Source organism: Chroicocephalus ridibundus, chromosome 2, assembly GCF_963924245.1.
Source record: "Chroicocephalus ridibundus chromosome 2, bChrRid1.1, whole genome shotgun sequence".
Classification (NCBI taxonomy): Eukaryota; Metazoa; Chordata; class Aves; order Charadriiformes; family Laridae; genus Chroicocephalus; species Chroicocephalus ridibundus.
This window is the reverse complement of record NC_086285.1, coordinates 78,280,513-78,299,877: the sequence shown is the minus strand read 5'-3', so window position 1 is coordinate 78,299,877 and position 19,365 is coordinate 78,280,513. Positions and strand designations below refer to the sequence as shown.

Below are 19,365 nucleotides of genomic sequence, written 5' to 3'. Positions count from 1 at the left end.
TGAGGTTTTATGAAAGGCAATTTGTTTTCCCACTAATGTCCGGGTTTAGGTCTGGTTTGGCAAAACCGAGCAACAGATTTTTTCTTCTGTGTTTTCTCCCTCGTTGCTTTTCCTCTCCTTGCCGTTAAGATTTTGTCAGAACTCGGCTTTCACAACTGAATTTCGAACAATCCAAAAAAAAAAAAAAAAGAAAAAAAGGAAAAAGAGCCAGTGTTCAGAGGTGTCACCCCGCCACCAAACAGACAGCAGGTTTGTTAAGAAACATTTCCACTTTTTCACTTTCATTGGAAAAGGAGGACAGATTTGCATTGCCGAGCCCTCCCCGCCCCACCCCACACCACCACAGCAATGGGGCGGGGGGGGTGTCCCCACGCTGCCCGCTGGGACCCCGACACCGCGCTCGGGGCCGGTTTTATTATAATTATTTATTATTGCCGTTGTCCTTTGCTGTCGCCGCGGCTGTTACAGTTTTATCCTCCTCTAGCTCCTCTTCCACCGGGGGTCCAACCCCCACCACCTCAACCGCCGGCCCCTCAGGGACAAGATGGAGGGAGGGCGCGATGGAGGGAGGCAGCGCGAGGGCGGTGCCAGTAAGGGGGCAGGGCTCGGCGGCGAGCGGGAGCGGCTTCCTTCCCCCCCCCCCGCCGGCTCCCCGCTCGATCGCTCCGCGCTCCATCGATTCACCTCGGTCAGCGGCTGGAGGTGCCTGCGCCCGCCGGACGCGGAGGCACTGCCGGGAGCGGACCTGCCCCAGGTGCCGGATACGAAACGCGGCGGCGGCGGCCGGTGAGTGACAGTCTCTGGCCTCCCGCCCCGCTCTTCCTCTGCCGGGCAGCTCCGGCTCCTTTCCCCCACCTCCCTTCGGCCTCCCCCTCGCCACCTTCTTCCTCGAGTCGAGCGTCGACCCCCCCGCCGGGCGGGGTTGAATGTCGCGTCCTAGGCCCCGCCTCAGCCCTGGAGGGGGGAAGCGGGGACGGAATTGGCGTTAACGGCGGTTGGGCCGCGGTGGCGCCTCCTCAGCCCCCCTGAAGGCACCTGCTGGCCCCGCCGAGGGAGCTAGGCCTGCCGCCGCTTGGACGGGTCGCCGCCCGCCCCCCGCTCGTCTTTTTCCTCCCTCAGCCCTCTGACAGGAGCCGGGGCACCGCCTGTGAGACTCCCCGCCCGCCCTTCCCCGGGGGGCACACGGTGTCCTGCTGGCGGGTGGGTGTTTTCTGGGCGGCCGGTGTCTGTGAGAGGTAGCCCTCCTCAGGGCTGGTGGGGTTGGCCCCCGCAAGGCAGCGGGCAGGGCAGCACTTTCAGTAGGTTTTGCCTTTATTTCTCATTAGTGACAGCTCCCGGCGGCCGCTTGGTTATACGATGAAACGAGTCTGGTCTGGGACTTTCTTGAATCATTCAGTGAAGTGTTTGGGTGAGCTGGGTGGGGGAGTAGAGGAAATTAGCAGGGGAGAGGTGAGGTCTGAGCTCTGAAGAGCTGGTTACTTGCAGGTTTTTTTAACATCGTATTCAGTGGTACTGTAAAGTTTCAGAAATGACCCCCCAAAATGAATGTGAACTTAGGGAAGTACAACAAGAAAGCATCATAGTAAGAGATGTGGAACAAATCAAAATAACATATAATGGTTGAGAGATCATTGCTTTCGTTGATGTCTAACTAGAGGTGTTATACTTACTCTGTGACTTTATTTTTTTTATTTTTTTTTTACACTTTACTCAGTTCTACATTTCTCCCTCACTTGGACTGCATTGCGGTCCAGGAGGGTCGTGAGCTGTGTGACCAAACATCTTTCTTCCTGCCTCTTCAGTGTCTTAATCAGGAACCTGAAAAGGATCTCTTATAGAGGGGAATAGATATCTGAAAATGGGGATAATCCTATTTCCAAAACAGAGTTTCCCATTCTGTACAGTTTTACTGGTTTTCAAAGTAGCGTTCCTTCTATACTGTCAGCTTTTCGTTCTTCCCACCCCACCCCCCCTCCACCCCCCCGCCGCCGGCTTTTTCTGTTTCCTGCAGTTAGATTGCTCATTGTGGATTAGCAGCTTCTATCCATACACTCAAAAGCTTTGAATTGTGAGCCAGTGAGGTATTAAGCCATTTTACCTCTGACAGAGCATCAGATTAAATCTAAACTACAAACATTCATTCTTAAAAGTTTAGTTTAAAATCCTAATCTTGCTTCAACTTTCCAGGCTTTCTGATCATTCTTAAAATAAGTAATCAGCCTCTTTTCTTCTTTAGTGTTTGATGTGCATTTCGTTACTGTAAATGTTGTTTTGTTTTTATTTTTGGTAAAGTTGTCAAAACAGTTAAAGGACTTTTATTTGTTTGGGTTTTTTTAACATAAACTGCAAATAAACAAACTTGTGGTTTACGCAAACAGGTCTGTTTTCTTGCTTTACCTTTCGTTCACCTGAAGAAGAAAAGCTCTGTAGTTTTTGCTTCCCTATTTCTATTGTATCTATCACAGCTTGTGCTGACCTTGCAAGAAGGAGCAAAAGGCATGGCCTGCTGCTGATTTCTTTCTCATGGATAGCTTAGTTTACAGTTTTTGTGATTTATGCCCACCCTCAGACAACAATGTTTTTACTTAGATGGGATTTCTGGTGTCTTAAACATCATTTAAAACAGGATGCAATGATTTTCATTATACTGGTATGACTTATCTCAGTGAAAATACCATTAATTTATGTTGTAATGGTAAGGGTTTTTTCCTGTGTGGAAAATGTAACTTTTCTTAGTGTATGTCAGAGGTGAAACTATTTAATTAAAAGCATGTTACCAATCAAACTTGTGATGGTTTTTTTTAAACAAAATGTAAAGTTGTCTTGTGTTTTCATGGCCTTCATTCAATAAATTACAATATTTTACAGACTTGATAGGTGGGTGGTTTTTTTATCCTGTAATTGCTTTATCAGATATTAGTGCTAAATAGTTATTGTCTAGTCTGTTAGTGGACATTTTTAGAATTAATTTGAAAAACCCTTAAAGTTCTAAGTCATTAACTTAAAAAAATAAAAATAAACCTTTAAAGTAAAATGTTCAACACCTTGCCCTTTGAGCAGTGGATATTGTTGTGCGGAGAAACAGTTTCATCTTCAGTACAAAAGGTACTGTTCACTAAGTATTTTTGAATTTGTAGTATTCAGATTATTATCTTTTTTGAGTTGTAGGATTTCTTGTGAATATGATCAGAGTTTTTTTGCTAGGTGTTGACAACATTTGAGGCAAAAACGGAAAATAAAGGTGTTAAAATTTGTAATCCTCCAATTGTTTTCCCGAGGTCCTATTAAAAAGAAACCGTATCCACTGATACAGTCCATTCTTTATTATGCTACTCCTCCCAGTGAAGCTGGGCTAAAGCAAAATAAGTGGGTTGACTAGAAAGGCAGAGGCCACTGACCTCTTTTAGCGATGAAAACTTTGAGATATGATATGTTAAACCATACTTAATCAATTTATTTCACTGACTGATATGTTTAGCTGTAAATCCAGTAAGTCTTAAGCACTGTATTTGAAACTAAACATCAGTTTTGAGTTATTTTAATTCTGTTTATTCTATGCTTTTCTGCTTTCCTACTTAAAAAAAAAAAAAGAGAAAAGAAAAAAGTTATACCTCAATAGGATGTTAACAGAAGACTGAGTATAAAAGGTGTTCTTAAAAACATGGTTTGTGACAGCTATTGAAAGTATCCATGAAATAATCTACAGTTATGGTTTTGTACTGCAGGACAAAACAGCCTGTGAAGCACAGACAGGTATTTTGAATGGCTGTATATCACTACGTAGTTTATGCAAACAGGCACAGAAAATCTTCCACAGGAGAAATCAGTAGTACTTCATTTTACAATGAAGAACCGGCAAATAATACTCGGAAGACTGTACATGTTACAGTGAATTTATTTTCTATGTGAGTTTTTCAGTAAGAGTGGAATCTGCTGCTGTACTTAAAAGTACGCTAAAGGTTCAAAGTCTGAAAATTGCTAAATTAATATCTTTTAGCAGAAGTCAGACATTAGCTCTTCAGCTTAATTTAGACCTTCTCTCTTGGACCACCTACATTCTGTAAATCTGTGCTGTGCAACATTGTCTTTCAAATTACTTTTCCCAGGGGAGAAATACAGTGCTTGGTAATGGGGGAAATCTTGTTTGTAAAAGTGCTTGTAGGATGAGGGATGATTAAACAGCACGTGCATAGCACGGTCATGTCAGATTGATGTCTCATCTTTTTGTGCTGAATGCGAAAGCAAAGGTCTGTGTTTACAGCTTGCGAAGTATCAATTTAAAAATAAAGATGATTAAAATTTTTGTACCTTAACCTGAAAATTATTTTCTAGGATCCCTGTCAGTATTTCAGTTCAAAGTAGTCAGATTGCTCTCCCAATGTCAAAAGTTAAAGGAAGAGGGAAGGACAGGAGAGAGAACTCATTTTTGTGATCTCCTGGGTGGGGGAAAAAAAAAAAAAAGGAACCTGAAGCAATTTTCCCAGAGACCGAGTAATGAGAGAAATGCCTGAAAATAAGGATAATCGTGTGACTGGTGTGTTATGCGCTTTGCGTAGGGAAAGGTAAGCTAAGTATTTAATATTTTAAATAACTTTAAGTCAAACATCTCCCCTCCCTCCTACTGAGAAACTGTTTGTAACTGTACTTTTTGTATTATTGTGGAAGTGCTTTTTCTTCAAAAGGAAATTGGTCTGTGTATCCTTTTTTTGACAACAGTTGTTCTTAATTAATCTGCAGACTGTGTTCAGCATTTTCAGTAGAAAATACTGTCTGTGATTGCACTCAGTGATGGGTGTGAAAGTCTGTGTTTCCTTTCTAATTTTGTTTGTTTTGTTTTTAAGGAAAACAAAATTTTTGAGACGCCAAGCCCTGGTTTTCTCTTGACCTTAAGAGAACTACAGATTCCCAGATTTTCAGTTTAATTCTCTAAGGCAGACCTTAGGCTGTATCATGCAGAAGCCAGTGGGGACTCGGGCAGTGTAACAGTGTCTGTGGATCAGATTACAACAAACGTTGGTGATTTTTAGGTATATTAGACTTGTATTTTTTCCTTCACTTTGTGCATAACCCAAAAGCAATGTACCCTGTATTTGGAAGTTCATCAAAAAGCCTGTAGTAGCTAAAGATTTAGGGCTACGCTGAGCAAAAGTTCCTTTTCAAGTGCCTGCTTTTGTATTGAGGACAAACTAAACTGATTTTTTGAGATAATCCTACAATGTCACAATTAAAAACGCAATGACTTCAAATTTTCTATTTAAGAATTCTGTGAGTCTTGTGACGCTTCGAATCTCACTGTGGTTTTAACATATGTACGTTGCTTTTTGCTGGAAAAGTGAACGTTAAATTTTTGGCCAAAAGTTAAGAAGCTATGTATATAGCTAATGGATTTTTCTTATGTTTCCTTTTCATCAGCGTAGAAGGCAGGGGAACTTCTGTTTCTCACAAGACAACTTTACTGCTCTGAAAGCATGATAGTTCCATGCAGCAGAGGGGATTTTAGGTGGATGAGTGGAAACGAAGACTGAGAGTATGTAAGGCAGAGGCAGGCTGAAATATGTCAGAAACATACCTGTGCGTGCAGGCTCTCGGTGAAATACTTGAGCGTGCGTTTGACCAAGTGAATAGAGAAAGATGCTATAGCGTATGGCTTGAGTACTTCCCTGTGCAGAGGCCAGAAAGAGGTGTTTGGGAGAGAACATGAAGAATACAGGAATCTCAGTAACACAAAGGCATGTGTCATCTTTTAAATATTTTTGAAAGAAAAGGAACTGCCAAAGAAGTCACACGGCAAATGTTAATTTTAGTGTTGCTGTCCTACCTACAAGCACCCAAGTTGAAACTTAACCATGTGAACTGTGTAATTACAGTGGTTATATAGTGTTTTTATAAAGAATATTGTGTATAGTTACAGGACTTAGAAAAAATCTGTGGTGTCCTGTTTCTTTTCTCTAGGAAAAAAAAAATCCTACCCCATTGGGATTTATTTAGTTTATTTTTCTGAACTTCTGGATCTTTCTGAATGCATTTGCATAAACATATTTGAAAGTTTTTGATGCTTGAAGTATTGTTTTTGAATTTCTGCCTGTGAATAACATAAGATAGAGGGATGATGAAGGTATTAAGATTCTTCACCATTTTCCTAATAACTAAAATAATGCACAGAAAATTATGAATAACTTTAGAACAAAAGAAGGATGAATGGTTTAACTGGAGGGCAGTAAAGGGAATAACTTCTAGATAAAGCAAACTTTGCTGTATGTTGGAGGTAGAAGCAGATGTAGGAAAGCATGTGCTTTGTGAGAATTTAGAAATTAATGGGAGATTTATGGCCATCTGTGATATGGTTTTGTGTAAAGCTGAGTTGACTTTTTTCTATATATATGTTTATATATAGATGTTTAAGGCTTTTATTCACAACATTGCTAGATTATAGTGATGTGTCACGTAATAAATACAGAAGCTTTTAACCAAGTAGATGACTTAATTTCTGTGGAGTTGTAGTGCAATTTATAATGAAAATAGCGGAAATTTTGGGGAGAAACATCTGTGTTCAGACTTTCTTAAATTACACTTTCTTCTGCGCTATTGCCCTTTTCTAGCCAAGTCAGGATGACCAGAACAGACATTCAGAAAACTTAAATTGGTTTGACTTGAGTCTTGGTGCTGTACAATTGAATATACTAGCAAAAGAGTTCATTCAATAACTGCTATAAACCAGCATGTAGACCTAATTAATAAATTGGGGGAATAATTTATTTTCAGTGTCAAGTTATGGAACTTTAACTTTTTTGAAAATGTATTTGGTAAAGTGAGATATTTTTAGGGATTTTTTCTTAAGGTTTTGCCCAACAAAAATGTCCTAGTTCAAGTTTATAGGGCTAATATTGACATTTGGATTATTGTAGTATTGATGGTTTTGTTTAATAATGGCACTTGGAGATTGTCACTTAGGTAAATAGATTTTGAGCTGAGGTGAAAATGTGACTGTGGTTCTGGGCTGTTCAGGCTGTGTGCGTGGATTAAATTAAATTCATGTGCTGGTGAGTTTGATGGAGGAGGTATGTGTGTTCGTGGCAGAGGAGCGGAGGGAAAGGCATCTTTTTTTACAGTAGGCTGACTAAAATAGATTTTAAAATTCTTCAAACTTTTTATTTGGCTTTTTCTGTTTGAACAGGTGATATAATTGGCAGATTAAGTGATTTGCTGAACTGAAAGAAAGAATTCCCCCCGTCCCCCCATTTTAAAACTTCTGTTCATCTGCATTATAGATTAATGTTCTTTTCAATCTATTTTTAGAGGTTTGCTATTTTTACTTCTTGCTGATGGGTCACGAAGTCAGTGTTATATGTAGGCTCATTAATTTCCTTCAGGTTGTTTATGGTGTAAGATACTAATGAAGAAAACTTCATTTTACAACGGAATGTTTGTGGAAAAATTTGACATTTTGATGTTGTAATGGCATTTGTGTGGTGAATTGTTCTTTGTGGGGAATCTCTCCTCTCCCCAAATAAATAATGTGTCAAAATTCCTGATGTAAAAATGCATCAATATATAGGAATGCTGTACATCATAACTGATAAGATGCTGTCATTTAATATGTACAAGGAAATGGATTTATACTAGTCTAGATTATTTTCTTTGACGTGTGATAGATAGAAGGTTAATTGATGTTAAATGGATGCTTTGTTAGCCCTTCATCAGCTACTAAACTGGTACTGGAGGAGTGCAAATCATTACTACAAAAGGCCAAGACCAGTATGTTTTCTTAGTGAGGTTTATAGGTCTTTTTTTATCCCTCCCTTCTTTCCCTCCTTCCCAACCACACAAAACATAACCAGCTGTAATGATAGGAGGAGAGAGCAAGCAGCTTTTCTAAACACACACACACACTCGCACTCCTGCCCCCCTTTTTCCTCCCCATACCTCAGCAGAGTGACAGCTTCGAGATGTTGCGTGCGAGGGAGTTCAGCTGGTGCTGTGTGGTCTGGGTGTGTGGTCTCCAGCTCAACCGAGAGGCTGCTAACAGGGTGGATGAGAGAGAGAGAGAGACCAACACTGTTTACTTTAATTTATTTCGGATGCCGGAACTGCGCCCGGAGTTTCTCCTGAGCCGGGTTCCGCAGTTAGCGGTGTCAATCCCTCCCAGCTGCAGCCTAGGCTGCCACGGGCGCTCAACTCCTCTGCCCAGGGGCTCACCCAGCATCTGCCTGGGGTCCGGCCTTTTAATCCCGCGTGACTCAGAAATGTTAATGGCATCGCTGAGGGCTGTGATTATTTTGCTTTCGTTCTGGCAAGATATATAGCCATGAAGGTGTACCTTGCTGGGTTAAGGAAAGCAGGACCTCTGAGATACTGAGGAAAACTGTGAGCGTGACGATTGTGAAAGCAAAACTGCTGCCCTTATTCCTTGGCTGCCTTAAAACTAAAATCTCTAGTACGCCCTTCATGACCGATTGGAATATTCGGGAGCCCTTTTATAAAGAGAAGGGTATCGTATTATGTCACTTAATACTCCGAATCTTTTATTTTTTGTCATTTGCCCTCTCCATCGCAAAACTTGCACATCTTCCCAAATTGAAACTGATTTTGGCATGTAACATTGTCCTGTAGGTTAACATGTTTGTCAGTGTTAATATTGGCTTGAATCAACATGCCGGATATGACAGGGCAAGACAAATGAGGCTTTGTTTTTTCTATGTGACGGTGAAATTACCCCCTTTTTTATGTTTGTTCATCTTTTCATTATAAGTAGCTTAGTGGTGTTTTGAAGAGTTTTTTTCCCCCCTAAATGTAAGATTCGTGAGCACTTCTTGTTTAAATTGACAAGTCTTCTTTTATTATTTAAATAAACATGCATAGATTCTTAATATCACTTGGAATTTCAGCATTGTTTAGCTTATTCACTTCCCAGTCTTTTCTGGCAGGCTTGCAGGAATGGACTTTGTATTATTAATGCAGTGTTGAAGGCTGTGGAAATTCTAGGGCACTGAAGATCTCCAGAGGGGTTAATAAATGTCAGTTATTTTCACAGTGCTGCTTTTTGGATGCTTTTAAATCTTGGTTTATGTAGATTGTCTGTCTGAATTTATATTGTTGGGAAGATAAAGCACAGAAAAGGTTGCAATAGTGTTTTTCATCATTTTGTAATGGTTTTGAGTACAAACGTGTAGGAAACTTTTTGCAATGTCGTCTCTCTTGGGGTCATTTGCTATGTCCCTTCACTGACTCTGTCGTAGTGTGTTGTGCTTGGGGGAATCCAGATTTTCTAGTGAAAATAAATTATTAGATTTATTTAGTAGAAGCACAAGTTTGTGTAGTTTAAGGTGAAAAGGCCATCACATAGGTTCTGGAATCTGAGTATTTATTGCTTGTTTAAAAAAGGGCACTTTGTAATTCTGTTAATTTGGAAAGCATTTAGTGCTGTGATGTTAGTGTGGTAAGAGTACCTCACCTACTGGTTTCGGGTTGGTTTGTTTTTTAAAAAGTAAACAACAACATCTGAGGCATACTGTGATTTGAACATGGGTGATGCTCTGGTCATTCCCCCTGTTCCTGCCTCAAGATTTTTAAGATTGTATTCTGTCACATACATATGAGTGAGAACAAATAAATATTTGATACCTGAAGACTTGAATGCTTGTTTGTATCTTAGACTTTCTCAGCGATGACATTTTTCTTGGCATTTTTCTTTCCTCCCTTCTTTTCTTTTTGGCATTTTTCTTTCCTCCCTTCTTGACAGCTTAGATTCCCTTTGCTAGATGACCATGGCACTTGCATTGACCTTGAGTCTGTCTTCCTCTGAGAATCTTTTAAGTTCAGTGTCTGTGACAAAGTACCACTGAAAACTTTAACGTGACTGAATTTTCAGTCACTGGAACCAATTTGCTGTGTTGTTCTAAAAAGGAGTTTCTGACTTCTAAAACATTTCAACTGTTAATTTTTCCACTGGTGAAATTTGTAAGGTGTACCTGTACGTTTTCCAAAGTTCCGTGCCTTCGTGATGTTTGTACTTTTCCTTTGGGATTTGAACTTACCATCCAATTTAAAATCCTTAAATCCTCAACTTCTGTTGTTCACTTATTTCATATTCTGGTACTTTTTCTAGAGTGGCAAGCAGTACTCTGCTTTACAGAACAGATGTGGTAGCTGTTGGCATTTCACTTTGTGTGTGTTTTTTCTCTGCTTGCCATTGAAAATTGAATGGGGAAACCTATTTAAGGACTCTTGCTTTAAACCAACTGAAGGTTTACAAGAGTCAAAAAAGCAACTAGACTTGGGTTTTCTTTTATGTTGGGCCATATTTCTTTTCTTCATTGTTTGTTTTTAAAGTGGCTTTTCTTAGGATAAAGAGTGAAGATGCCACCTCTTTAGCAAGCTTGTAATGCTCAGAATTGTCTGGATTTTTATTTTTTTTTTAACCAAACCTTTGTGAGAGTTTATTTGAGAAGCTCATGTAAAGATGAAGATGATGTTTATGAAAGGCATTTTTCAAGATGGCTTTGTAGTAGGTGGTCTTTGCAGAGGCTTTCTAACTCCTCGCACTTTCATAACAAGAATTATGACAGAATAATAGAATAATATGGGCAAGATCATGGGAGCAGTCAAACAGATGTCATCCATGTTAAACTGTTGGGGAGATATTCTGAGGAAATGAAGTTTTTTTTAAAAAAAAACGGCGGGGGGCAGAGTAAGGAGGGAAAGAGAGCTCTATTTGTATAGAAGATTGTCCATTGCAAAAAAATAGTCGTCTTAACACTTCTTCAGTGAGCCTGGTTCCTCAGAGGAAACATCTTGTATAGAAAACCATCTTTATGCAGTCTGCCCTAGTCTGTATAAGAAGCAGTCTTTCAGTAAGAGGGCTGCTTTTAATATTATTATTTATTTACATAATACATATTTGTAAATAATAGGACTTCTATTTAGGGCAATGTATAGAATTGCAACAAAAGCTCTTAATTAGATGATTGTATCTTTTAATGAAAGGAAAAAGTAATTATTTTTTTCAGCTTTGTTTAAATATTTAAAAAAAACCTAGAAACTTGCTTTTGGGCCACAGTAGTATACTTGCTAGGCTTCCCAATAAGCTGTTCAGTTATTTTAACTATTGATGTGTTTGTCATGACGGAGAGGAAATATTATAAATGAATTGAAGGCTCCCAAGCATTTATTTGATATTTGTAGTAAAGACAGATTCCATAGAGTTCCTTCACTTACTCTTTGAAATAAAATAAACCAATTGCTGTTTAAAAATAATAATAATAGAGCGTTTCAGTGCTGTAGTGCTTTTGTAATGTGTTGAGATTTACTGTGGTATTCTCATTCCAGTGAGGTATTTTAAAGCAATTCTGCAGTAAGTATGGAAATACTTTAGAAGAAATATTAGACCTCAGGAGGCTCAGCATTTTTATTACATTTATTTAGCTCATCACAAAGAGGGATCTAGTGCCAATTTCTGAAATCCAGAAAAATATGTTGTAATATTACTTTTGAGTTTTGGTATTGATTCAAGACAATTACCTGTGTGCCTAGGTATTTTGAGAGAAACAATGGCTACAATTCAAGGGAACCATAACTTTTTTTTTTTGGGGGGGGGGGGAACCGAACCAAATTATACAGAAGGAGCTTCTATTTTACTTTTTCTCCTCAGTATTTTTTCCTCTCCATAAGACTACTGAGTTCCTGAAGATGGCTTTTTTACACCTGCGTTACTGATTAACATTGTATATAAATCTTTACAAAAATTGCTGAAAAGTAAAAGAGGTGTGTTATGTTGTCTTACTGGTATCTAGGCACATGCTGCTTCCTGCAAAAGGTGGCTCAGTGTGAACGTGGGGGCATAACCCCACTGTTTCTTTACAGCTGTTGTATGTCTTCGAGCTCTGCTGAGGATCTATGAGAAAAGCTACAAAGACTACTAGATAAGATCATGAGGAATAGATGCAGTTTGTCCTCCTCGGTCTAGATAAACGTAGACACCTGGCTCTTCTCTGGCATCCTCTTTCATCAAATTCTGAGAGGTCTGAACTTCTGTGCATATGTCATGCAATTGTGTAGGAATAAACAAGACTCTCCCTGCAATTTTGGATTCTGATTGCTCCAAGTAGTGTTAAGTTTAACAGTGGGAACTGGGAAGCTTATTTTTCTTTTGCTGCCTGTTGTTTTGTCAGGCGATGCTGTGGTAATGTAGCTTTGAATACAGTGCAGATTAGAGCTGGCCAAGCCTTGTGACTCCAGGACTAGGGATCTTGACAGAAGACCGGGTCTATCACTTTCACCTGTAGCGAGGAAGTGGGTCAGCAGTAGCGCAGGTGGGATATCTGGAGAAGACGGCTCGGGGCAAGGAACAGGAGGTAATAAAGAGGAGCTACCAAGGTGTCTGGATTTGAAAGGAGAATTGGGATATTAACACCCCTCTCCCTCCCTGCTTGAATTTATGGATAAGAAGTCAGAGAGGAAAATCGGCAGGATAGGGGTAGGAAATAACTCGTCTGCAAGACTAGGACCTGGCCTCAGTTTTGAAGCAAGGCAGAGACTGTCTTTCTCTGTGTGTGTGTTGGGGAGGAAACAGTTCTGGAAAAGAAATAGGAGTAGGGCAAGAGGGAGGGTCCTCTGCCTGCCAGAGCACAACCTTCTCTTCCAATGCTGGAGATGACTCACAGCTGATTTCTTTGTAATCTGCTGATACAGCCCTCCTCTCCTTCAGTGCTGTTCTACCCACACGGTTGTAGACTGCATCTGTTGACTACTCACTGCTAGCCTCATGCTGGGTTCATGTAAAAGCTTCCAGTCTTTTACATCCACACTTCTAAGACCATCCATATGATAGAATATAACTTAATTCCTTTTTCATCGGTTTGTTGTTTGCAAAAATCTGGGAAATTAGTGTTTTATTAAAAACATAATGTAATTTTTAATGTTGTGAAGTCAACCGGTCAAGAAATATGAGGTTTGCCAGTTAAAAACACCAAACTAAAACAAACCACCTGAGTTCCAGACATATGTTGTGTGTGTTGTCATTGGCTTTTACCAGATTTTCTTTATGTACTGGACACAGCTCACACACTGCAATTTACTATATTCTTGTTTATTCAGCAGGAATCTGCATCTCTTTATTAATTGCACACTCCTCAAAAATAGTCTGAAGTTCTCTCAAGATATTAATAGTTCTGTGGTGTTCAGAGTATCTAAATGCCTCTTCCATATTAATGAATTTGTCTTTAAAATAGCTGTTGTGATGTGTGATAGCATTCCTGGTTTAAATATGTGAAAATGAGAAACAGACACTTAAGATCGAACCTGTTTATAGATTTGAGGTGGTTATTTAGGACCTGAATATTTCTGAGCACTGTGCAGCATTCCTTATGTTCAGGGTACATTTCACACTCACTTTGGGTGTGGCTGTGGGCTCTGAAGTTGGACACCCAGAAACTGAAAAGAAAAAAATGTAACGGTAAACTTTTATTATAAGTGACCTGCTATGCATCTGTAGTGTAGATTGAGACAGGATCCTGTTCTGGGGGCAGTATTTGATTACTTTCACCAGGAGATCTTCCTCCTTATTCCTGCCTTTCTGATTTCTGACTTCATTGTGTGTTAGAATTTAAGAATATGAAGAAAGAAACTGGTCGGTGGGAACTTCTTTGATCCTCATGACCAATCTATCTAGTAACATTGGAAAATTTAAGGAGGCTGGGTAGAAGTGTGGTGTATGATGGTACAATGAATGTATTTTGTATATGCAGAAGTGGCTGAAACAAAGGTATCTTATTTAATTCTGGTATTTCCTAACTGTAGGTGCTTGGAAACTGTAACTTTACTGCAGTTTACTGTTAGGAATAATTTACAGAAGTTCTAGGTTTCATGGACTTGACTATTTGCAAGTAAAAATAGAAAATATATCTTGATCTTTATGAAGCTTGGCTTATATTCCACATGTTTTTTACCAACCTGAACTTTAAAAATTGTGTACACTAAAGTGTTCTATATGTGTACCTGAGTTTTTTGAATACTGACCTGTTTCTTCATTCCTGGATTTTCTTAGAAATAAAAACATTTCTTCCTATAGTTTATTTTTGGTTCTTACCTTTCCAGTGCAGATGAATTCCAATTAGAAGCTGACCATAGCTAACTTTACAAAGTTCCAGAATACCAAATTAAATTTTTTTACTAGGAATTTTAAGGATGTTGTGGTGTCTTAGTAGAAAAATTCAGGAGTCATGAAGTGGAATGAGTGATGCAAAATTACTGTGGAATTCCATAAAAGAAACTTTTGTTTGTCTTACGACTTCTGTAGGACCTGCGTACGTATGTGCAGGCTCTCTATGTTTAGTAAGTGTCATAAACGTGGAGAAGTTGGTGGGACCTAATGTGCTTCAGGTTATACTCATCTGCTTCTTAGAGCTGCAGAGCTGCTCAAAGGAAACTGCTAATAAGCCATAGAATTTGTGATCGGTTGCATTGTAAATAAATGTATGCTGTGTAACATGCATACCGTATTGGTGTTGGTATTACAGAGCTAATTAAACTGGTTTGAGTTGGCTCTTAATTTCAGGTGTGAAGGAATAATCTTCTGGAAATGCTTCTTTGATAATTTTATGTAGGTTTTTATTGCTCTGCGGGGATAGTATTGGTTTTGTTGATGTTCTCTGCTACTGTAGTGTCTGTAAGTAATATTTTAATTTTCCCAGTTTCTGTAAATGTTGACGCTTTATACAAATAAGTGCTGGGAGCTTCTTCCCATGGGACTGTCCACGCCAGTAAGTCTAATTTTGATGGGGAAGTCATCCAAATATGTAATCATAGTCTGTTACTTAGCTTAGCAATTCTAAACTTTCTAAGGAATACGAATACAATAATAACTTTCTAATAGAGGATTGAATAGGCGCACTTGAATTCTGACATAAGAGATTTGAAGTGTGTCTATATAGTTTCATTAAGCATTTTCAGGGATTAATATTTTTCTGAATATACTTCTTCTTTATAGTTCAGAACTAGAGCTATACTTACTTAAAAAAAAAAGGAAGTGCAAAGAAGGCTTAGGTATTCTTTATTGTTTTGTAATTATGTCAAAAAAGGCTTTGAGAGTGGTGTCCCATATTTACATCTATGTTTATCTACCATTTTAGAAGAACTGTCTAAAGGGTTTTTAATAATTTTTTACATAATATAATTATTATTTTTAAATCACTGTTTCTTGCTGAACAGATAAAAGCAACTCAGTTTTCAGTAACTGAGTAGACATCATGTCTCCAGCACGGCAGCCCCCACTTGTAACCGGCATCTCTCCCAATGAAGGCATCTCATGGACAAAAGTGACGATCAGAGGAGAAAATCTGGGGACTGGGCCTACAGACCTCATAGGTAAGTTGAAAAAAAAACAAACCCCAAAACTTCTTTTGAGACTGTAGAGTGTCACATTTAGGATATAATTAGAGATAATTTTTTTGCACGGTAAAACCTACGTTGCGTGGTATGAGGAATCCCTTTTCACAAATATACACCTGAATCCATAAATTCAGGGATGCTGCCGGATGTGTAACTAATCAGAATGGCCATATTTTGCTAGATGAACCTTAGCCTGACTCAACATGCTGTGCTGAACACTAAGAATGAATGCCCGTGGGAGTGTACTAGAAGAAGATAGATTTAGCAAGATGCTCCTTTGTTGCTTTCCCAGGCATTGAGAATTTCAGCATGGAGACTTTCCTATCAGAAGCATTTCCAATATGTTGGGAAAGTCACTGGGTGGTGTTGTTCCTTGAACTAGTGTGAAAGTCAGTTTGTGTATCTGCAGCAGTTATGGCAAAGTGAGTTCAATGATCTAACCATGCATTTTGCGAAGAACCATTTCCTTCGCTGTTCTGATTTTAACATGGTAATTTCCTTTGAATCACCATAGCTCTTGCACTGAAAGAGGGAACAAACAGTTTTCTGCTGTTCTCCTAACCATACATATCTTGATCGTTGCTGCTCTGTTGCCTCTTTTCCAGGCTGAAAAGTCCTAGCATATTTAAATTTCCTGCATGTATCTTTGACTCTTCTTATTGCTCTTCAGTGAATCTCTTCTAGTTTCACTAGCAATCATGGGTGAAACATCATCTTGGTTACATGCAGTGTTCAGGATGTAAATGCACGGTGGCATAATACTGTACTCTCACTTTTGTTTTGTATTTCTTCCATAGGGTTCTGTTTCCCATATAACTCCAACTAGGCATCAAACTAATGTTTTTAATTGTTCTGCCTATTATAGTCCCCTGATTTAATGCCTGAGGGTTAGGAGTCAGTTTGAGCTTGTCACCTGTGAATTTGAGGTTTTGCCTGTGTGTTTCAAGTCTTTGTTCATTGAATTTCAGCTGCTGTTTTGTAGCATCTACATTACTACTCAATCTCATAAGGTCTGCTCTGCATTTTTTCTAGTTGTTCCAGTCTTTACATTCTTGATAAATTAATATCATCAGCAAACTTTGTAACCTCTTTATCTTGTCATTTATGAATATATTGAACGTGAGTGATCCCAGCACATACCCTATGGAAACTTCCCTCAGTGAAAACACACCATTTACTGTAACTCTGTTTCTATCTTAATGAGCTCTTTAGCCATTTGAGGATCATATCCTATAGCTGCTTCATTTTCTTAAGGCTTTCAAGAAGGACTTTGTGAAGTCTTCTGGAAATCCAAGTTAACTATAGCTACTGGAATTTCCCTTATTTCTTTTGTAAGTTAAGCATACGTATGCTTCAGTATTCATGTTAGAGACAATTTATCTAATTTGTTGTGGAATCATGACTCCTCTGAAGTCCACTGGAATTTTGTTTGGCTTTGCTAGAAACAATATTTAATTTCATGGCTGTAAACCAAGATTTCCAAATTCCATTCTTGGCCACCACAATGAACTTTATGGCCAATCATAAGCTACTGCAATTTTCCCGTTCACTTCAGTTTGCTGACTCTCAAAAGGGGAAGTAGTATTTTCCTGAGCTGCGAGACAAGGTTGCGGTACAGTAATGAATCTTTATTGAGAAATAATCAAATAACTGATGATGTTAGAGGTGAGTATATTTCTGTGTATTTGTGTCGTTGATGTACTCCAATAACCTCATTAGTTCATTGGTACGATCCTCTTAGAAGTGATCAGTGCTAAATCTTGGAAGGAAGACATCTCCTGAACTGTGCCTCAGTATTACAGCTGACTAACTGCTAGTATTTTTTCTTGTAATTTTTTCAGAGTAACTCTGGTAACACATAGCCGCTGGTAATCTCATGTTTTGAGGTAAAAATAAAAAAAAAAAATAAATAATGCATTGCCTTATTTTTTTTCCTTAGCTCAATTCTCAGCTTTCTCCAATAAGTGACTAAGGCCCCAGACATGTAAAGATTTCTTTTCATGGTTAAATTAGGCATGTAAATGTTCCCTGGGACTTGAATGGAAATACTTGCAAAAGTGAGCCTTTGTAGGCATGAGATTTAAGCAAGTTTGAGTGAGGGTTTTATAAAGTTTATGATCTGCTATTTGAGATGCATTAGAGTAAAATGAAAAGCGAGAAACTTTTATATATATATATACACAAACAGAATATCAAATAATAGAAGAATATGCCTTTTTGTTTCATTTAAGAGAGAGCCTTCTAAGAATCTCTTTGTATCTTTATAACCGAATAAACTTTTTATTTGTAACTCTATAGCTTATGGTACACAAAATCAAATCCAGGAGATACCTGTAACATTTATGCTCTGAAGGCTTAGTTTTGTCTTTTAAGATGTGTATTTCATAGGCATTGTAAAATTGTGAATATATGAGCTTAACCAAAATTGGAAAGTCTCAATTAGGGAACTACTTGAAAGGCACATGCAAGCTAGAACACAAGTCTGATGTCTCAAAGATCTTCGCACCACACAACAGACTAAAATGCAACTTTATTTGACGGGAAATTTTCTCTTTTGGGGGGAAAAACCAGTTGTATCTGCACTATCAAAAGGTCTCCCCCAACACACCTTTGATTTAGAAATTGTCTTGTGCCATTGCTATATTTAGTGTATATAAAATGGTATATAGGTATATAAAATGTTAATAGAGACTTACTTTCTTTTGCATTTTTGAAGTACAGACAAAGACTGTTTCCCTCCATTTCAGAAGTGTCAGATCTTGTGATCTTGTTCTCTTGAGAGCTTTAGCAACCTCTGATGAGTAGAAAATAATTGATACAAGGATCTTTAAAACAGTTGTTCAAAAATGTTTACCTTATTAAATTACTAGAGCTCGGATACTGATTTTAAAGTGTTACTTAATTTAAGCATGGATTCAGACACTTGAAATTCTAGGGTGAAAACCTCTTTAGGAATGGTTCATACGAATTCTTTCAGTTACTGTTTGTTCCTACCGCAACCTTTTTTCCTTCAGAGAAGTTACTAGCATAAAACCAGAAAAGAAGTAATAATATAACCTAAGGTTAAAACCTATGCATCATAAATGGGTGGGTTTTTTCTTCCCCTCTGAATAATTAGAACTGGCCTGGTTAAAATGTTGCAAATAAATAACAAGCAAAATATTTTTTTATTTTAATGTGCTTTTTTTTGTGTGGGTTTTCTATTTTGCCCCACCCCCACCACTATTCAGGCATCTTTTAAGAAACAAATCTACTGTCCTTGCTAAAGTGAAATTACTTTCAGTTGTAATAAGAGTCAGTGCCTTTCTGTTTTTTATTTTTTGGTTTTCGTTTTCAAAATAGTATTTGGCAGGGAGTAAGGCATTTTTATGTCTGACAACCATGAAAACTGCCAAATTTGTCTGCTGTGTAATGTCAGAGACTTAAATTGTGAGAAAAAGTAAATGTGAAGCTTTGGTACTGAGCTACATATGCTGACCCTTTTCTGTCTGTAAGTATTTTTTAAATTGGTCAGAGCTTTCTAGAAATTAAAAACAAAAGCCAAGCCAACAGGGAAGGAGCTGCCATGCTTCACTAATTTATACTCCAGTACAGCCAACACACTAGTATGGCCTTGTCCTTTTGGACATAAGGCAAAGTATTTCTAGGTAAGGGTGTTATTTAAGAAGAACCTAATGATGTTGTTCTCCAAATTGGTACTATAGAAATTAGGATCTTGCCAATTCTTCAGTACAGCAATACTCCGATTAGGAATATGGAAACTGTTGTTCTAGATCCAAGAAAACAGTCCATCTATTCAAGCATCCAGAGTCCTCATCTGACCAGAATCAATCAGATTGATCGGTCACGTTGATCAGCTGGTCAGACTGATTTTATGCGAAGCCCTAGGAAGCCTTGGACCTTATATTAAGGTGTACCTCGAGACCCCGCTATAATGGGGAGACCTTATAGCAGCATTCCAGTACCTAAAGGGGGCCTACA

At 38.6% G+C, this 19,365-nt stretch overlaps 1 protein-coding gene across 2 annotated transcripts in view; it reads left to right on the top strand.

Moving 5' to 3' along the window:
- Positions 1 to 674: 674 nt before the first annotated feature.
- The window catches only part of EXOC2 (exocyst complex component 2), a 128,913-nt gene continuing 110,222 nt past the window's right edge, over positions 675 to 19,365 (top strand). For both annotated transcript variants that reach the window (XM_063326007.1, XM_063326006.1), the window contains exons 1-2: positions 675 to 786; positions 15,205 to 15,360. In XM_063326007.1, coding sequence (XP_063182077.1) covers positions 15,243 to 15,360 — 118 coding nt within the window. In that variant the 5' untranslated portion in view covers positions 675 to 786; positions 15,205 to 15,242. The remainder of the gene's footprint in view (positions 787 to 15,204; positions 15,361 to 19,365) is intronic.